The following is a 17,353-nucleotide window of genomic DNA, read 5'->3' as shown; positions in this document are numbered from 1 at the left end:
GGTTCCAGCACGACATCTCAACAAGCCAGTTACCAATCTTCAGCCCTTCCCTGATTGCTCCTGATTCAGAAATAGCACCCACATAATGATCTCTGATCATTTGTAAGCTTGAGAAGGCATTAATTTATTTTAATCTAATGCATGTTTAATGAGCTAAAATTATATTTTCATTAATTCTACACACACTATTCTACAAGATTTCTCTTTAGACATTGGCCTAGGTTTGATGAAGACTCAATTAATAATTGTCAAGATATTCTGAAGGGCTTAAAGTCTGGAGTTCATTTCTTCTTCAAAGTTAAGTTCTTTTGCTAGTTCTTGAGCCTCCCTATCTGGTTTCCAAAGACAGTCACAAATAATGAATCTTTCATTTGGCCCTATGGCATGGACACATCAGCTCTGGGAATCAGTTACTGTCAAAGAGACAAAGTAGACAAGACAAAACTATATTAAATCTGAGTCTTGAGCAATGCTATTACTCTAAGTTGATCTAAAGCAAGCTAGATTTGGTCTCCAGATAGTCAATAAAGTCCTGAACGTGACTCTTCTCTAAAGAGCCCACAATATTGGTAACAATAAGAGAGCAAAATGATGGAGAAGACAGAAGATTCTAGCAGGGGCAAACATAAACAACAATAGCTATCATTTATGGTGATATGTTGTATACCCTAGCAAACTTGTCTGAGGATCAGAGGACAGAGCCAGCCACTAGATTAGACATAGAGGTCAGGCAATGGCCGCACACACCTTTAATCCTAGTACTTGAGATCTCATGCCTGTGCTTGGGAAGCACACACGCCTTTAATACCAGGAAGTAATATGGCAAGGTAGAGAAAATGTAAGGTGTGAGAAAATAGGAACCCACTCTCTTTAGGCTGAGGATTTTGTAGAGGTAAGCTGACTGTTCTGCTTCTCTGATCTTTCGGCTTTCACCCTGATATCCGGCTCTGGGTGTTTTGGTTTTGTTTTTTTTTTTTAATGAAAAGACCATCTAAGATTTGAGCAATCATTTATTGTGGCTAACAGTGTGTAATGGTCAGGATAAGATAGAAGAACAAGGAATCTGAAATAAGAAAGAATGTATGTATATATATTTATAATGCACTCAACTCTGAAAGCTTCTGACTTGTATTAATTAAATTTTTTTAAGAGAGAGACAAAAACTATAGTTGAGAGGGGATGAAGAGTCAGAATTATCACAGGAAATTTAAAATAGTTTTAAGTTGATACAAAAGTTTTTAAGCTGAGATATCCTTGTAGGAATTTTGATGGAAGTACAGAAACCTGCCGATGATTCCACATGGCATTTTCATTTCCCAGCACTCAATAAGCATTTGGCACTGATTACTTCCAATGTTTCAAGAAATAATCATGGAGACAAAAATAATTGCATTCCCCGGGTAGAGTTTTTAAAGCTTCTTAATTTAAACAGCTGCTTCTGGCCTATGGAGATACAGTTTATCTAACAGAGCCCACTTCAAGTTCCTCCCAAGTGAAGGAAAGAAGGAAGGACATACATACCTGTGCATGCCTGCTCTTAGCGAGGCAGAGTAACGCCAGTCAGGGTTGGGCTGTCGGGGCTGCAAAAATAACAAAGGAAGTTTGCTGTTAACATGGCAAATCAATGTGCTCCCAGGGTAGTATTAATCGATTAGTTGTCCCTTAAATATTTTCATGCATCCAATCAAAAATACCAAATGGGACATTCATATGGAATGCTGAAATGAAACCCATAACACACATCACTTTTAGGAGAAAATTAAGTTACATGACCCAGACTGAATATCAAGGAAATCCATATTTAGGGTGCTGTGAGGGTCACATTTAGCTTTACCCTGCCTAATATAAGTCTATGTTCATAAAACACTAGAGCAATCTGTCTTATGACAGGAAAAAAATTCCTCTTTTTTTACTCTCAAATGCCCCATCAAAGGCACACCTTCAATTCTGTAGTCTAGCTACAACAATACAAGATTACACAATTTCTGCCGACCTGGCTGGACTGCAGAGGACTGCAATCTACTGCTGGCTTTGCAGACTGCAGCATGCTTGACCTGGGAAGGATGTGCCCAGTCATAACACTAGCAACTGATAACAGCCTCTTCTCCTGATGGAAGAGGGATAGTAGAGAGAAGAAAACAAACCATTGCAGTGTGACCTTGTTTTGCCACCGAAACCTTCTCATAAATCTGTACTGGCTCCCTCCTCCTCTCTCACGATTTACCTCCTCATTCAACTCTCTTCACTAGGCTCTGACTGCTTCGCAGGAAGTAGCTGAAATCCATGAAGACCCTGACTCTTTCTGCACCACCTGTGTCCCAGAAGGAAATTTTGTGTGCCCTCTGCCCACAAACTGTCATTCCAAAGTAGAACTGATAAAGAGGAAATTATGGGCACCTGAAGACTGGGTGGGGAGCTATGAAGTGGGTAGAAGGTACTCAGAATCACTAGAGACAAACCAGGCATGAACACTAAGGTGCAGTTGAGTCAGGAAATGGAAGGGGTTGTAATTTGTATTTTCCCCCGGGTTACATAATCATAGTTAGCAACATAAAGCTATAGCAATGCTAATAAACTATTTCAAAGTACAAACTAGTCTCACCCCCACCATTCATACAGTTCGTGCAAGCAATGTGAAGTATTTTCATAAACACACTTCATAAAGCCCAGAGAAGTGATGGGGCCAGAATCCCAACCTTCTAACAGATTTATGGATGTCTAAGCAGGACCCAGAGAACCTAAATCAATGCCTAGAAAAGTGGTGACTCTGAATACGGCACCCAAGTCTCATCTCCCCACCACCACCCCATACAAGCTGTCACCTCATTCTCTTGTATTCTGCTGGCAAGATACGTATATGTAACTAGCTTCATCCTTGGTTTTCAAATCTATAACATGCTATTGTTGTTCCATATAAAGTAGCATAAATTACCCATAGACCAAATAAAACAAGTTTCCATTTTCTACAAGTATTGTTGGAGGCAACAAAAGAGAATGTTTGTACATAATTTCACGAACCTGATAACATGACTAAAATACATCTGATTAAGTTTTCATCATCACTGTCTTCTCAGCCATTGGCAATACCAGTGTCAGCTTGTCTGTGGAGAAAATCCTTTTACAAAGATTCTGACATCTGCTGAGTAACTGTTGCTTATTTTTCTATGATTGGGTAACACTCATGATGAAAATTACTGCAACTTGATCTTTGGGATGAAATCACTAACCTCAATTTGCTGAAAGGCACAGTTCTATTAGGACTGAACAGGAGACTCACTTTATTACACAATTTCACTTCCTCAACAACACATTTAATTTGTCATGTTGCTATTTTCAATAACAGTCGATCGGCAACAACATACTTCTCAGATTCATTTGCCAGAATGATAGTTATGAGATTTCTTATGGCAATAAGATCAGACAGGGACGAAGAAAGGAAGAAAGCAATTAGTATATTTTAATTCACCATCTAATACTACACAAGGAAATAAGCGCTTCTATTGGAATACTTTCCTAGCCAGATGATACATTCTATGAAACTGATTGTATCTGTTTTACTCATAAAACACACAGATATCCTCATAATATTCATAAATGCAGGGCTATATCCTTAGAATTCAGCATTGGATATGTTTTTAAAGGGTTTTTTTTGTTTTGTTTTGTGTGTATGTGGTTTTTTTCAAGACAGGGTTTCTCTGTGTAACAGCCTTGGTTGTCCTGGAACTCACTCTGTAGACCATGCTTGCCTTGAACTCAGAGAGATCTATCTGCCTCTTCCTCCCAAGTGCTGGGATCAAAGGCATGTACCATCATTCCCAGCCTTTTAGACTATTTTTAAATAAATGAACTGTCACAGAAGTTATGATCTATAAAGATAAAGATAATTATGTAAAGACACTAAATGTGCCTGATTGGTGAATATATAGTTACTTCTATGTTCCTAGATACTGATTCATCTTAAAAGAATACAAAATTGAAACTCAAAATGCATATAAGTTTCATACTTTGATTTTATTCAATTTGGAAAAAGTTCAAATTGAAAGGCTGACTACCTACGTATCTGCTACAAGACACTAAGGCCTTGGACTAATTGTGATTATTTACCTCAAAAATATTTTAATATTACATATCTTGGTTTTGTACATATGTTTATTCATTTGAGAGAAGGTATCATGTGCCCAGGATGGCTCAAATTCACTATGTCAAGACTTGCCTTGAATTTTTGATTCTACCAACTCTACCTGCCAACTGCTAGGATTAAGACTCAGTGGGCTGAATTTCCATTGGTGAATTACTCCGGTTTAGTCTTTTAATACATTAATAGTCACAGAACTCTAGATGCAGAAAAAGTCAATTAGGTAATCCATGTGGGTGATGCAATATTACTGAAGAACAAGCACCAACTTGAGTTCCTGCTCAAATTATAGCAAAAGTTTAATTTATCCTGTTACCGAATTATTTGTGATTTATGCCATAGGATACTTAAGCAACAGAAGGATGAATCACTTCTAAGACAGTTTAAAGTAAAACAGGTTTAAAATATCCTGTTATTCATAAACTCACATGAATACTCAGTGAAATAAAATGCTGTCTTTTCGGCCAGACAGTGGTGATGCACACCTTTGATCCTAGCACTCAGGAGGCAGAGGCAGGCAGATCTCTGTGAGTTTGAGGCCAGCCTTGTCTACAGAGGGAGTTCCAGGACAGTCAGGGCTACACAAAGAAACTCTGTCTCAAAAAAACCAAAAACCAAAATCAAAAACAACAACAAAACCACTGTCTTCTTACCATGCATGTTGCTGTTGGATTTGTCAATAAACTACTCTTGCAAACTAGAAAGTATATGTAATATCTCCTTGCCCATTCAGAATGTCTCCACAGCCAATTTTTCATAGTGCTATCTAATAGACATTGATCTAAATTGCAGTAGGCAGAGTGCTAAGGCAAGCTCGAGACCCCCACACCAAATGCACATATCCTGTATAATCTCAAGACTCAGGCTGTGGTGGACTTATCCTCATAATTGTGTTTAGACAGCTCAACTGTCCTTTTTTTCATTTAATTTTTTATTATGAAATTTTTTATTCATTCCACATACCAACCACAGACTCCCCCTGCCCCTCTGTCTTTTTTAAAGGGGGATTACTCTGGTAAGACTAACCTAATTACAAGAGCCTTTTACATTCAAGTCTAGAAGTCCCAGACAGAAGCCAGAAGGATGTGAAGCATGAGAGAGACTCCACGTCACAGGAGATTCTTTAAGGCCAGCCCTGAGAGCAAGTCACATGACAGGACCTAAGCAAGCTCTCTCTGAGCTGAGAGTAATGGTCCCTCCTTGGCCCCAGCAAAAAGAGATAAGCCAGCATAGGATTCTGTCCCCAAGGAAGTGAACTCTGCCAACAATCTGAATGAATTTCCAAGTAGACTCTTCTCCAGAACCTCCAAAAGAGTACCTATCCACTGTGTTGAGTTTTTTAGCTTTATGGAAACTGAAGTAAAAAACTCAACCACATAGTGCAGGACTTTGAGACACTAAATGGATGAGGTTTTAACCACTAATTCGTGGTAATTTGTTACAGAGAGCAATAGAAAATGAATGCATTAAAGCAAAACATAACACTGAAAAGAATCATGACTATATCACACATTGGTCTTTCAGTAAATCAAAATTGGAAGGGGATAAACTTGAGGATTCTGGGTAGAAAACTTGCTTCTAAGTACAACATGTAAACTCCAAGCTACAGGGAATGAAAGGAAAATAAATTAAAATATGCATAATAAGTTCTAGTACAACAGAAAGTGTAAGGTCTGGTTATTCTGGATGCTAGTACAGCAGCTACTCTGTTACACACAATCGCATCTCTCTGGAGCCAGCAAGGCCGGAAAGAAGCTGGCATTTCTCTCCACCTTTGCAATGTCAGATATTTCTTTGCATGTGCCAAGTTCAAATTCTTGAAAAGAAAGAGCTTGCATAATTTTTAGGTTAGCAGATTTAAAACATTACTAAAGAGCTCTCTTGACCTCTGAATTTTTATGTCATGGCTACAGGTTATACTCGTCAAAATATTATATTAATCAGGTAAATTATGTTCATCTTATAATATACATGGAAACTCTGACTCAAGTGAGGTCCTGTAAAAGTCACATTTAAAAACACCTGTAAAACGAAACAAACTAACTAAAAAAAAAAGCCAGGCAGAGATGGTGCACACTTTTAGTCCCAGGACTCAGGAGGCAGAGGCAGGTAGATTTCCGTGAGTTCAAGGCCAGGCTGGTCTAAAGAGTGAGTTTCAGGACAGCCAGGGCTACACAGAGAAACCCTGTCTTGACAAATCAAACTAAACCAAAACAAAACACAAATGGTTATAATAGATAACAGACTGTGATAATAGACTACAGGGGACATGAAGTCAGAATGGGAGCTACTTGAAAGGAGGGAGGAGTCCAGCTGGTGGGGGGAGAACCAATAAAAAGAAAGTAAGAAAATTCAGTGATGCAACCAATCATTGTGTATGTTTACAGAAGGGGGAGGAAGAACATAAAGAGGAGGAAGAGGAAGAAGGAATGAAGGAAGGAGGAGGAGGAGGAGGAGAAGAAGAAGAAGAGGAAGAAGAAGAAGAAGAAGAAGAAGAAGAAGAAGAAGAAGAAGAAGAAGAAGAAGAAGAAGAAGAAGAAGAAGAATTCCATTAAATTCTCCTAAAAGTATCTTGGTGATGGCAATTTTTCCTCAAATACTTGCAAACTGACATCATTCTGACCTCTCATTGAAAGCAAAAATTCATAGCCAACCAGGGCAAGAATCCAGAAATGAAGCTGCTATTCTGACAGGCAGAGAGAGTGCCAATAGACAATGCATACTATGCCAAGCTGTGCCCCTGCAGTGTTCTGAGTAAGACCAGATGCCCATGTGATAGCTCATGGTGGGGTCAGAGGAAAGGGTAGGTCAAGGGCAATCAAGCCACAGGAAACATTTCTTCATCAATAAGAACATGTCTAAAGACACAGAGAAGAACTCAGCCATTGTTACTTTTGGCTCAACTGTCTCTGTGGAGAAAAAATGAGGAAGGAAGTCATTTGAAGAAAATACTGTATTATTAGACCAAGAACAGTAAACTTTTTCCCTCAGGACAGCCCTATAGCCGATATGAAAATGGCAACACTAAACAGCCCCACCCACTAAAAACTGGTCATCAAAGATGAAGTACTAGAATAGAAATTCATGATTAAAATTTCTTTGCCTTGGAGCTGGAGAGATGAGTCAGTGGTTTAGAGCATTCGCTGCCCTTGCAGAAGATCAGGGATCAGGACACACATAGTGTTTCACAGCTGCCTGTAATTCCAGTTCCTGAGGGATCTAATGCCTTCTACTGCCCTCTGTGGGCTCTGAAACACTTGTAGTGCAAATAAACTTGTAGGCACACATACATGCACATAAAAATAATGAATATAAAATAAAATCTGCTGCTCTTGTATGGTGTGATATCCATGCCTATAATCACTCATGAGGATCAGGAATTCAAGGTCATTCTCAACTATGTATTGAGTTAGAGGCCAGCCTAGACTGTAGGAGACCCTGTCTCCAAAAAAGCAGCTTTGTCTAGTGTGACCATTTTGCAATTTTAAAAACACACCATCACGTTACTGTACATTGAGTGTAAATCATTCCAGGACAGAGCCACCAGATGGCAAAGTCAGTCCTAGAGGAAATGTATTTGGTAACACTGAAAGATTACATTAACTCTTTCAGATCCCCATGTCTGGATTTAAGTTGGATATGCACATACAGTGGGTAGAAATAACTGAGGATCTGATAACTGTAAATTGCTTCATTACACATAAAAGTGAAGCCAAGCTTAAATCTCTCTGCTACTCCTTTATGATTTCACATGCTGTGCTACTGAGTACTCAAAATGACTCATTAGCAATCAATCTTAGGATTCGGTCTCTTTTCATGGAAACTCTGAAAGAGGTGCCAGCTACTTTCACTTCAGGTTTTCAGAAGGCTCCAAAGAGAAATTCTGCCCTGTTGCCAAAAAGCCGTCATAGCACAACTCAGGAAATTAAAACAAAACAAACAAACAAAAAACACAGTAAAGTCTACCTAAAGATCAAAGTCTGCTGCTAAATGTTGATGTTTAACAAGCAACAAAAGAAAGCTTACAGAGTGAAAGAACAAGGACAAAAGCTCTGAGTAAATTTTGCCAATAGTAAATCGGTAAATAAATAAATAGCTGGCAGTAGCATTCTGCCCGAATATCCCATGCCAATATATATATATATATATATATATATAAAAATTGGGATTTCTGTTTACTCCTACTATTGAAGAAAACATAGGCTTTAGTGTCAAACAGATGTGGCTTAAAATACAACTAGCAGTGTGTTGTGTTATATAACCTCTCTGATAATGTTTGTTTCACGTAAAACTCACAAGAAATGAAATCCTGTATATACATATTGCAAAGTAGAGTACTTTTTATATAGCAGAGTGGTCAATGAGCACAAATTCCTTCATTCTTCATTTCCAGTCTCCATCTAATTTAAATGTTGGCACACAGCATTAGTAGCATTCCAGCACCCTCCTGCCATCTGCAGTAACTAGGTAAGGAAAGAGAAAGCCTTACCTGGGAAAGTCAGCTTGACCTAGCCATGATGATTTTCAAAACAGACTGACTTCTATCACCATTTTGCCATGCTATAGCAATGGGACTCACATTTTCTCCATAACTGCAATAAACTCAGGAGCTGTAGACCTTGGGACACTTCACTGAATTCTGAGAGACGTCTATCTGGTATCATTTGCCTTTGCTAAATTCGTGCACTCTCTTGGCAAAATCCCACAAAAGCAATCACTTTCTGACATAATTTTATCCCTCCACCATAGGTGTGTGTGCCATAGTAACTATTAACATACAGGTCAATGTAAGACAGAAATAATTCATGCATCAAAATGCCCCAAGCGTTGGGTCAAAGGAGAAAGGACAAGCATGTCATTTTTCTAAACTTCCAGCACACAGCTGGTGGCAAAGTTGAGCCTGGCCTGGCTTGCTCTTCATGCCTCTTCACCACCTGCAGGCTGCCCCAGTCCCAAAGGACACCACCTGAACTTGTTAAGCAAATGTCTAGACCATCCCTATTTAAAGACAAATCATTTTTACAGGCTTCCAGAAGCTACGATGTAACAATTCTGGAAATGCTTCGATGCCCCACTTCCTTCCTACTTCCTTCTCCCCCTTTCTTACTCTGCAATCTGCCTTTGTGACTGCTCAGCATTGACTACATTCAGGCTCTTCTGATAAGTGACTAATAGCCAGAGGAAAATGGAAAATACAATCTACTGACAATCAAGAAGGGAGATTCTGTGGCTTACGCATTACTCCCCTTAAGATGGCCGTGAACTTTGAATGTGGAAATATAGACATTAGTAAACCATAGCAATATGCTGGTGAAAAGTCACAAACTATAGGAAAAACAAATATTATTAATTCATTTTGTGCTGACTCTCAGAGTCCTAGCTACATAGTAGTTATTTGGACAATAAATTCATCCCTCTATAGGACAGGATTTTGCTTTGAAATCCAAGTTTAAAGGATCACAAGGCAGACTCCTACTATTTCAAGCATGCACAGAGAGTTACTACCAAATCATACCTACACATTAATGTACTTTTCAATTAGTCCTAGGCATTCTTCATTATAATGAGCAATCTGGCCTGTGACTACTTAAAAGTCAAAACTAGCACATATACTAACCATAGTGTACAACAAAGGCCACTTTCTAAGCCCTTTATACTATTGAATGACTAATTTCGGATCCAGAAAATGAACACATGCTTTCAGAGTATTGTCATTTAACTTAAAGACCTGAAAGGCCTGGAAATTTTACTCTGCATTTCATCAAAAGCACAGAAATTGTTAACATGGAATCAGAAGATTATTGATATTAAAGATATTTAAAGCAAATGCTGAGACCTCATCTTAAGATGAATTCTGAGTATGCTAAGGAAGGTGGCTAGGTTGGAATTCTTCATCTCTTATTCCCCAGTCAGAACTTGTCCTGGTCTTCACCATCCCTACATACTCCCAGCCCCCTCCTTCTATGAGTTCCCTCACCTGACCAGACAAATGTGCACTCATTTTCTCTGGCTTGCTACCATTCATTTCCCCTCACAGCCTTCTACGGAATGACCACAGCATCCAGCCACTGCAAACTCCAGCTTCAGAGTGAGGACTGATTCTATACTTTCAGTGTGAATTTCTGGAAAAGCCTATCACATTAGTCCTGCATAATTAACTGAATAAGTTTTAGGGACAAGGTCTCATAGCTGGCTTGGAACTCTGTATGTAGACCAGGCTGGCCTCAAACTCACAGAGATCCACCTGCCAATAGCCAATAATTTTTTTACTTGGACCTCCAAGATTAAAAGCAGCAACAGTACCCAGTGGTCACCACACATCTCTGGGGGTCTGAGAACTTATATATTTATTTTTTTAAAGCCCCAAGAATTACCCTGTAGATGATAGAGCAGAGGTCATTTCTCCTCAAACCTCACATTACCTCCCAGTATATAACCCTTATTCCCAGACGTGTTCTATTTATACAGAGCTGTGCTTCAACAAAAAATACCTAAGACTAATCCTCACTTCTCAAATACTTTTATGGCCAATTCTTCACATGTGCCATTAGAAAATGGTAAGTAAGATAATTCTCCAGGGCTTATTTTCTAGAGAGCAAACAGCAGGTTATAATAAGATCAGAGATACCATTAATATTCAATTCGCCAGATAAACCTTGTTTGTGATAATAAATCAGTAAGGCCAACCACATGGGACTGGGGGAAGGGACACGTGAAAAAAAAAAACGCACGGCTTTCTGGAAGACACTTCAATCACTATCTCACCTCATTTTGAGAGACAGCCTCATTTTTTAGGATAATCAGGTTCCCGGCATTCTGCCCACTTTGGCCCGTGAGATGCCTGTTGTCAGTCCCGGAGGCTTGGGCTCCCCCTGGCCCTGGCCCTGTCTGGGCCCCTGTGTTATAAAACATGAAAGTGTCACTCCCTGAGCCTGCTGTCAGGCAGGCCTTGTAGCAGTAGGTCTTGGTGAGGGAGCCATTGCCTCGAACCTCAATGAAGTGAGGCTGTACTTTGAGGCCATGTGGTAACCTGGCATCAATATTGTTATTGGCCTGTTTGTACAGTTCCGCAGGGCACCGCTCCCTCACTCCACAGAAGCCTCCACAGCATGCTGTGCCATAAGCAGTGTAGCGGTAGCACTTGATGATGCTCAACACAATGATTGTCAAGAGAAATATAAAAGACACTGTGCTTAATGCGATTATCAGGTAAAGTGTGATTTCAGAGTATGTCCGAGCACTCTTTATATGTCTCTGAGTGTCGGGGAGCATTTTAGAAACCCTGTCCACCACAGCTACTGTGATGGCCACAGTAGCTGACAGAGGTGGCTCCCCATTGTCACGAACCACCACAGTCAGGTTGAAAGTGGTACCACTCTCATCTCCAATCTTTCTGGTAATCCTGATCTCTCCTGTGTGAAGTTCTACTTTAAAGAGGTCCGAGTCAGAAGTTGGGACTAAATGGTAAAAGAGCCAAGCATTCTGCCCGGAGTCTGAATCCATGGCTATGACTTTGGTGACCAGGTAGCCAGCAGGGGCAGTCCGAGGCACCATCTCAATGGCTGCTGATGAATTAGTTGAGGTAGGGTATAGAATATGAGGGGCGTGGTCATTCACGTCCACCACATACACATTGGCGGTCACAGTGCTACTCAGTGGTGGCCTCCCCTTGTCCTGGGCCTCCACAGTCACAAAAAACTCTCGAAATTTCTCATAGTCAAAGGAGTTGACAGCATAAAGGCTGCCACTGGCACTGTTAATGGAGACATAGGAGGTGACCGGCAGCCCTTGAATCTCCCTGTCTAGGAGTGAGTAAGTCACCTCTGCATTCTCCTTTTGATCTGGGTCTGTGGCTTGCACAGTGCAAAGCAACACACCCGGCAAATTGTTTTCCTGGATGTAGATGGAATAGGAGTCCTTCAGGAAGCTTGGGGGGTTGTCATTGATGTCAGAGATCTCAATCTGCAGTGTCCTTTGAGATGTGAGTGGTGGTACTCCCCCGTCAGTGGCTGTCACTGTGATGTTGTAGGCAGCTACCCGCTCCCGATCCAGTGGGCCACTCACCACCAGTGTATAGGAGTTTCCAAAGCCATTCAGCCGGAAAGGCAGTGAAGCCTCCAGACCCAGACTCACTTTCCGGTTGGAGCCTGAATCTTGGTCATTCACACTGAGAAGGGCCACAACAGTGTTGAGAGCAACATCCTCAGGCACTGGGCTGTATAAGTCTGTGAGCACCACCTCTGGAGCATTATCATTAACATCCATAATGTCCACCAACACCTTGCAGTGACCCGCCATAGGCACTGGTCCCCGGTCAGTCGCTTGCACGTAGATCTGGTAGGAGGAAGACTCCTCATAATCCAGAGTTCCACTTACTCTCACTTCCCCTGTAGTGGCATCGATGCTGAAGAGTTGTCTCTCCCGGTCTGATGTGTAGCTGCTCAGGGAGTACCTGAGTTCACCGTTCGAACCCTCATCCGGGTCCGAAGCATTCAACTTCACCACCAACGTGCCCGGGGGAGCGTCCTCCCTCAGTTGAACGCGGTAAGTGGATTGGTCAAAGGCAGGAGAATTGTCATTAGTGTCCAGGACTCGAACAGTGATCTGAGCCGTGCCTGAGCGAGCTGGAATGCCCCCGTCCACCGCAGTGAGAACCAAGTGGTGCAAGGCGGTCTGCTCGCGGTCTAGGCCCTTCCGCAGCACGAGCTCCAGCACCTTGCTATTCTCCTGCAGGGGTTTAAGGTCCAGCTCAAAGTGCTCGCTGGGGCTGAGCTCGTAGGTCTGCACTGAGTTGGCGCCGACGTCGGGGTCCTGGGCGCTCTCTATGTGAAACCGCGCTCCAGGTGCCACGGATTCGCTTACCTGAAGCTGGTAGTCCGGCCGCGGAAAGCGCGGCGAGTTATCATTGATGTCCAATATCTCCACCTGGATCGCGCTCACTGCCACCGGGTTGTGCGCCAGCACTTCCAGGCTGAGCAGGCAACGAGGCCGCTGCTCGCACAGTGCCTCGCGATCGATGCGCTCGTTGACGAAGAGCGCTCCGTTCGTCAAGTCCAGTTCCAGGTAGCGCGGGCTGGGTGCACCCAGATGGTTGATGCGCAGGCAGCCGGGTCCCAAGCGCCGCAGTTCCAGCCCCAAGGCTCTGGCCACGTTGCCCACGAGCGCGCCCGGGCTCTGCTCCTCCGGCACCGAGTATCGTAGCTGGGAGGCCGCTGGGCCTGGCAGCAGCACCAGCAGCAGCCGGAAAGACAGATACAGCAGCCAGGGCAAGGGCCGCCGGGGTCGCGGATGCTCTGTCGCCCCAGGTCTGGTGCCCGCCTGCTCCATAGCCGCCGGCCCTGGCGGAGGCAGCCGGGGCTGGGCGGGAGGCAGCAGCTTGGGGAGCCTGCTCCGCGCCGGGCCCCGCCTCCGCCCTCGCGGCTCTTCACGGCTCACGCGCTACAAACGCCCGAGGCCGCTCCCTTCCCAGGCGTTCTCAAGGGCTCCGGGCCCTGCCGCCCCCGATGACACCCCATATCCCGGCTCCTCCACTCGCCTCCAGGCGCTCCACGGGTCTCGGTTTTCTGCGACTGTGGCCGCCGCCGCCGCCGCTGATGATGCTCTAAGGAGAGGGAGGGAGAAGCGGAGGGGGAGGGGGTGCTCTGCAAGTCCAGCTCGGATTCCGCACCCAAGTGGCGGCGGACTGCGACCGTGCACCGCCCTGCCACTCCGTCTACTCCAGCCCCATCTCCTTCATCCTCGACCCGCCGAATCCCAGCAGACCGCGGGAACGCGGCCACTCCCTTTCTCCCTGCCCCCACGGTCCTGCTCTTCTAAGGCTCCACGCTCCCCAGCAGGCTTAACGCGTCTCGTTAAGATTAGCCTGAGAAGAGCAGCTCAGTCCTTAGAACTCCGACTATCAGCTCCCCAAGTCAAGATTTCAAAGCGTCATCCAGGGAAATAAACTGTAGGGGGACCTGGGCGGTGCCTTGACAGTCAGAGAAAGTAAACGCTGGGGGAGGTGCTTTGGGGGCTTTTGAAATGCCGACCAGTTGTTTACCTGACCCCCTTCCCAGTCACATTGCTTAGAAGTACAGACATGCTTTAACTCCTAGGGCAAAGGGAAAAGAAGTGAGTGGAGCCTTCTTCCCGGGAGCAAGCCAAAAGCAAGCATCCTGGGATCCAGCATTCAGTCCGACTCCCAGCCACGTGCCTTAACTTTCAGTGTGTATTTTGACAATTAACCAATATTTCCGTGTTTAAATTCTCTCCTTAAACAACTGACTCTGTAAAACTTCAAGAAAAACTCGTGTTCAACCTGCTTCGATCACAGTAGGGAAAAAAAATCTAGTAAAATTTCAAGGGATTCTTCCCTCGTGCTTTTCCTAATCTTCAAAACCTTTTTCATTTATCGCTCAAGACATTTTCTTTCAAGAGTGATTAATTTTTTCCCCTTTAATGGATGACAATGTCGTCAAGAGCCTACAAAGCCATTAAATCAGGAGAGTTACTCTCAGTCTGCCCAGCCAGGCTGGAATTTGAACTCGATAATGCTTCGCAGAAAGAAATTAAAAAAAAAAAAAAAAGCACTGTGCTGTTATTAAGCAAAACGTAGGGAACTGGGCTTCATCTTACAAGAGCAGTAATTTCGACGGTCACAGCTCATCTTCTGTAAATACAGAGCTCAGGGGGGCTCCTGTACCTCTGTGGCCCCCTCGGGCTCCCCTTAAATTGCTACAGAGGCCACACGCAAATTCTCTTCAGTGAGAAAGGAAGCTGAAGGAGCAGAGGAGGCTGTTCTGTGCTGTGTCATTGCCTCCCCGGTTTCTAAATCGTCAGCTTTCCCAGCCCTCTCATGTCTCCCAGGAAGGCTCGAAACTACAGCTCCCCGTGCAAACTCCATTCACTGAAACGTTCCTTTTTCTCCCAGTATCCTTGAGCTAGCTACATAGACAGCCCCTTGGGTAACTTTCTAGCTATGCACTGGAAAGAAGCCAGAGTGAGACCTGACATTTGGCATGCTTACCTCCTTGAGAGGACAAGTTGACAGAGCCCCAGATTTCGAAGACCAGGGCCAGCACATCCTTCCTTCAACCTAAGTGTAGTAACAGCGTTCCACAACCTAAATGATCTCTTCTACAGAAGCTAGGTTTCCTCCCATCCCTGTCTATTTGTCCTCTTTGTTCCATGAAGGGTGCAGAGTGGGAAGCAATTTCCATCAAAATCTATTCCTGTCTCCTTTCTAAGGTCCCTGGCTTCTCCCTCTTCTGTCTGTATCCTTCCCAAACATCCCCCAGTAGCTCTGTTTGCTGTAGTAATTTGATCTCCGGGAGCCTTAATCTCTCAAGTGCACAAATTGTAGACCTGGTCTATGTCCTCACCCATTACTTATTTCAGAAAACAAATGGCCTGTAAGTGGAATCAAGTTATAAGTTGTCAGGAAAAGTGACCTTTCTTCCTCTCAGCTCCTCCAGCCCTCCCAGTCGCTGCCACCATGGCCCAAAGCCACCGGCTGTTGACCATGCATGGTCCTGTGCCCCTGAAAAGATCACAGGCACTTAAGGGAGAGATAAAAGTGACAAGGGCTTTGTGGTGTTTTTAACAGAAGCCCCCAGTGCTGTGCCTCAAGAGGGGAAAAAAAGCAGAATTTGTCTGTCAGCCATATTATCATTCAGCAAGAGTACTGGCTGAGATGTCCATTTTTGTTTTTCAGAATGATAAGCTCCAACTAGTATTTACTCCCTCAGTGACTGAAAGGGGGGAAAAAAGCAGCAGCAAAATTAGCCTCCTTTCCAGAGACTAAATACTGAAGAGATGGTATTCTCTCTGGCACCACAGTGGTTTCCTGTCTCACACTATCATACTGAGGTTCCTGCCAACCTTACCAATGTTTGGAACGTGATTGCTCAAACCGTTGCTAAGTGCTTTACCTACAAACATTCATACTAATTTATACTGTGTCTCAGTCATACCACTGTGTGCATTCCTTCCTTTCTACCTTTAAGAGTTCCAGCTGAAAAGCAGAATAAAACTGATTGGGAACACAAAATACGGAGGTAGTTGCACCTCTGCTAAAGGCTGTCTATGTATCTTTCAGCGCCTAGCCTTCAGTTTGCTTGTTTTAAATAGAGGAAACAAAAATAAACCCCTTGAGGTTATTGTTAAGATTAGAATAACTAGTTAAGTCATTTGGACAGTATCCGGCAAGCACACTATTGTTATTGGCAGTAGTGGTATTTATTAAGTGTAACAACTGTTAGTATCAAATGACATCTTGACTAATCATCTATATGCTGAATGACTCATTAAACACAGATAAGCAACTATGTCATTTAAGAAGCAAATGGTGGCTGGGGACAAGTGAGTATATATTCAAAGTCTAGTTTTTCCAAAGTTTTCAAGTATTTCTAGAACTTATCCTGTGTCTTAAAAATAAAAAGAAGCAGCTCTCTTTTATATCAACAATATATATAGGTGTGTGTGTGTGTGTGTGTGTGTGTGTGTGTGTGTGTGTGCATGTGTGTATCACTTCTTTTCTGTTTGTTTGTTTTATGTGTCTTTGTGAGCATCTGACGTGTGTGTAGGGGTACCCACTGAGGCCAGAACAGATCTCAGATCCCCTGAAGTTAGAGTTATAAGTGATTATGATCCGCCCAATATGGGTGCAGGAGAGATCAAACTCAGGTCCTCTGGAAGAGCAGCAAGTGCCACAAAACCAGCCCCAGGAAAAACTTATACCCAACTATCTAGTAAAGTTACTAATCACAAAATAATATTACTTCTCAATTTAATTAATAAAAAGTGACATGATAAAAAAAGAACCATAAGATAGAGCATTGTTTTCGTTCACCCTTGTGCAAGACAAGAACTGCAAATCATATTCCTCAATTATATTTCTTAATTATATTTGTAAAATACATCTCCCATGAGATCATTGAGCACAGCAGCGAAAACCAATCACAACAGAATTAAGACTGCAAGAAAAATACTCAAACTCAGAAAATTCTCCTAATTCACATCAATTTTCCTTTATTACCTGCATCATTATAAATCATTTTACTTTGAGTACCAAATGACTTGAAGTTTGGGGGGCATAGGACAAAAAGGATATACTGACTAGTCACTAATTTTACCAGGCTCTCAGCTGGCCATTATAGGAATATGTGTCACAAATAGGAAAATCTAATTTTCTTTTCTGTTTAAAAACTTTGTTGTTTTGAGACAGTGTCTTGTGTAGCC

The 17,353-nt window shown here is 42.9% G+C and overlaps 1 protein-coding gene across 13 annotated transcripts in view; it reads right to left on the bottom strand.

Annotated features, from left to right (window-relative positions):
• Nucleotides 1–17,353, bottom strand: part of LOC128112710 (protocadherin alpha-C2) — a 246,646-nt gene that overhangs the window by 34,757 nt on the left and 194,536 nt on the right. For 11 of the 13 annotated variants that reach the window (XM_052741957.1, XM_052741958.1, XM_052741961.1 and 8 more), the window contains exon 2: nucleotides 1,522–1,580. In XM_052741957.1, coding sequence (XP_052597917.1) covers nucleotides 1,522–1,580 — 59 coding nt within the window. Of the gene's footprint in view, nucleotides 1–1,521; nucleotides 1,581–10,900; nucleotides 14,075–17,353 lie in introns of those variants that run through there. The other 2 variants (XM_052741951.1, XM_052741949.1) reach the window with 2 other exon arrangements.

This window comes from Peromyscus californicus, unplaced genomic scaffold (genome assembly GCF_007827085.1).
Source record: "Peromyscus californicus insignis strain IS unplaced genomic scaffold, ASM782708v3 Scaffold_17__1_contigs__length_78620276, whole genome shotgun sequence".
NCBI lineage: Eukaryota > Metazoa > Chordata > Mammalia > Rodentia > Cricetidae > Peromyscus > Peromyscus californicus.
This window is presented reverse-complemented; position numbering and strand designations above follow the sequence as displayed.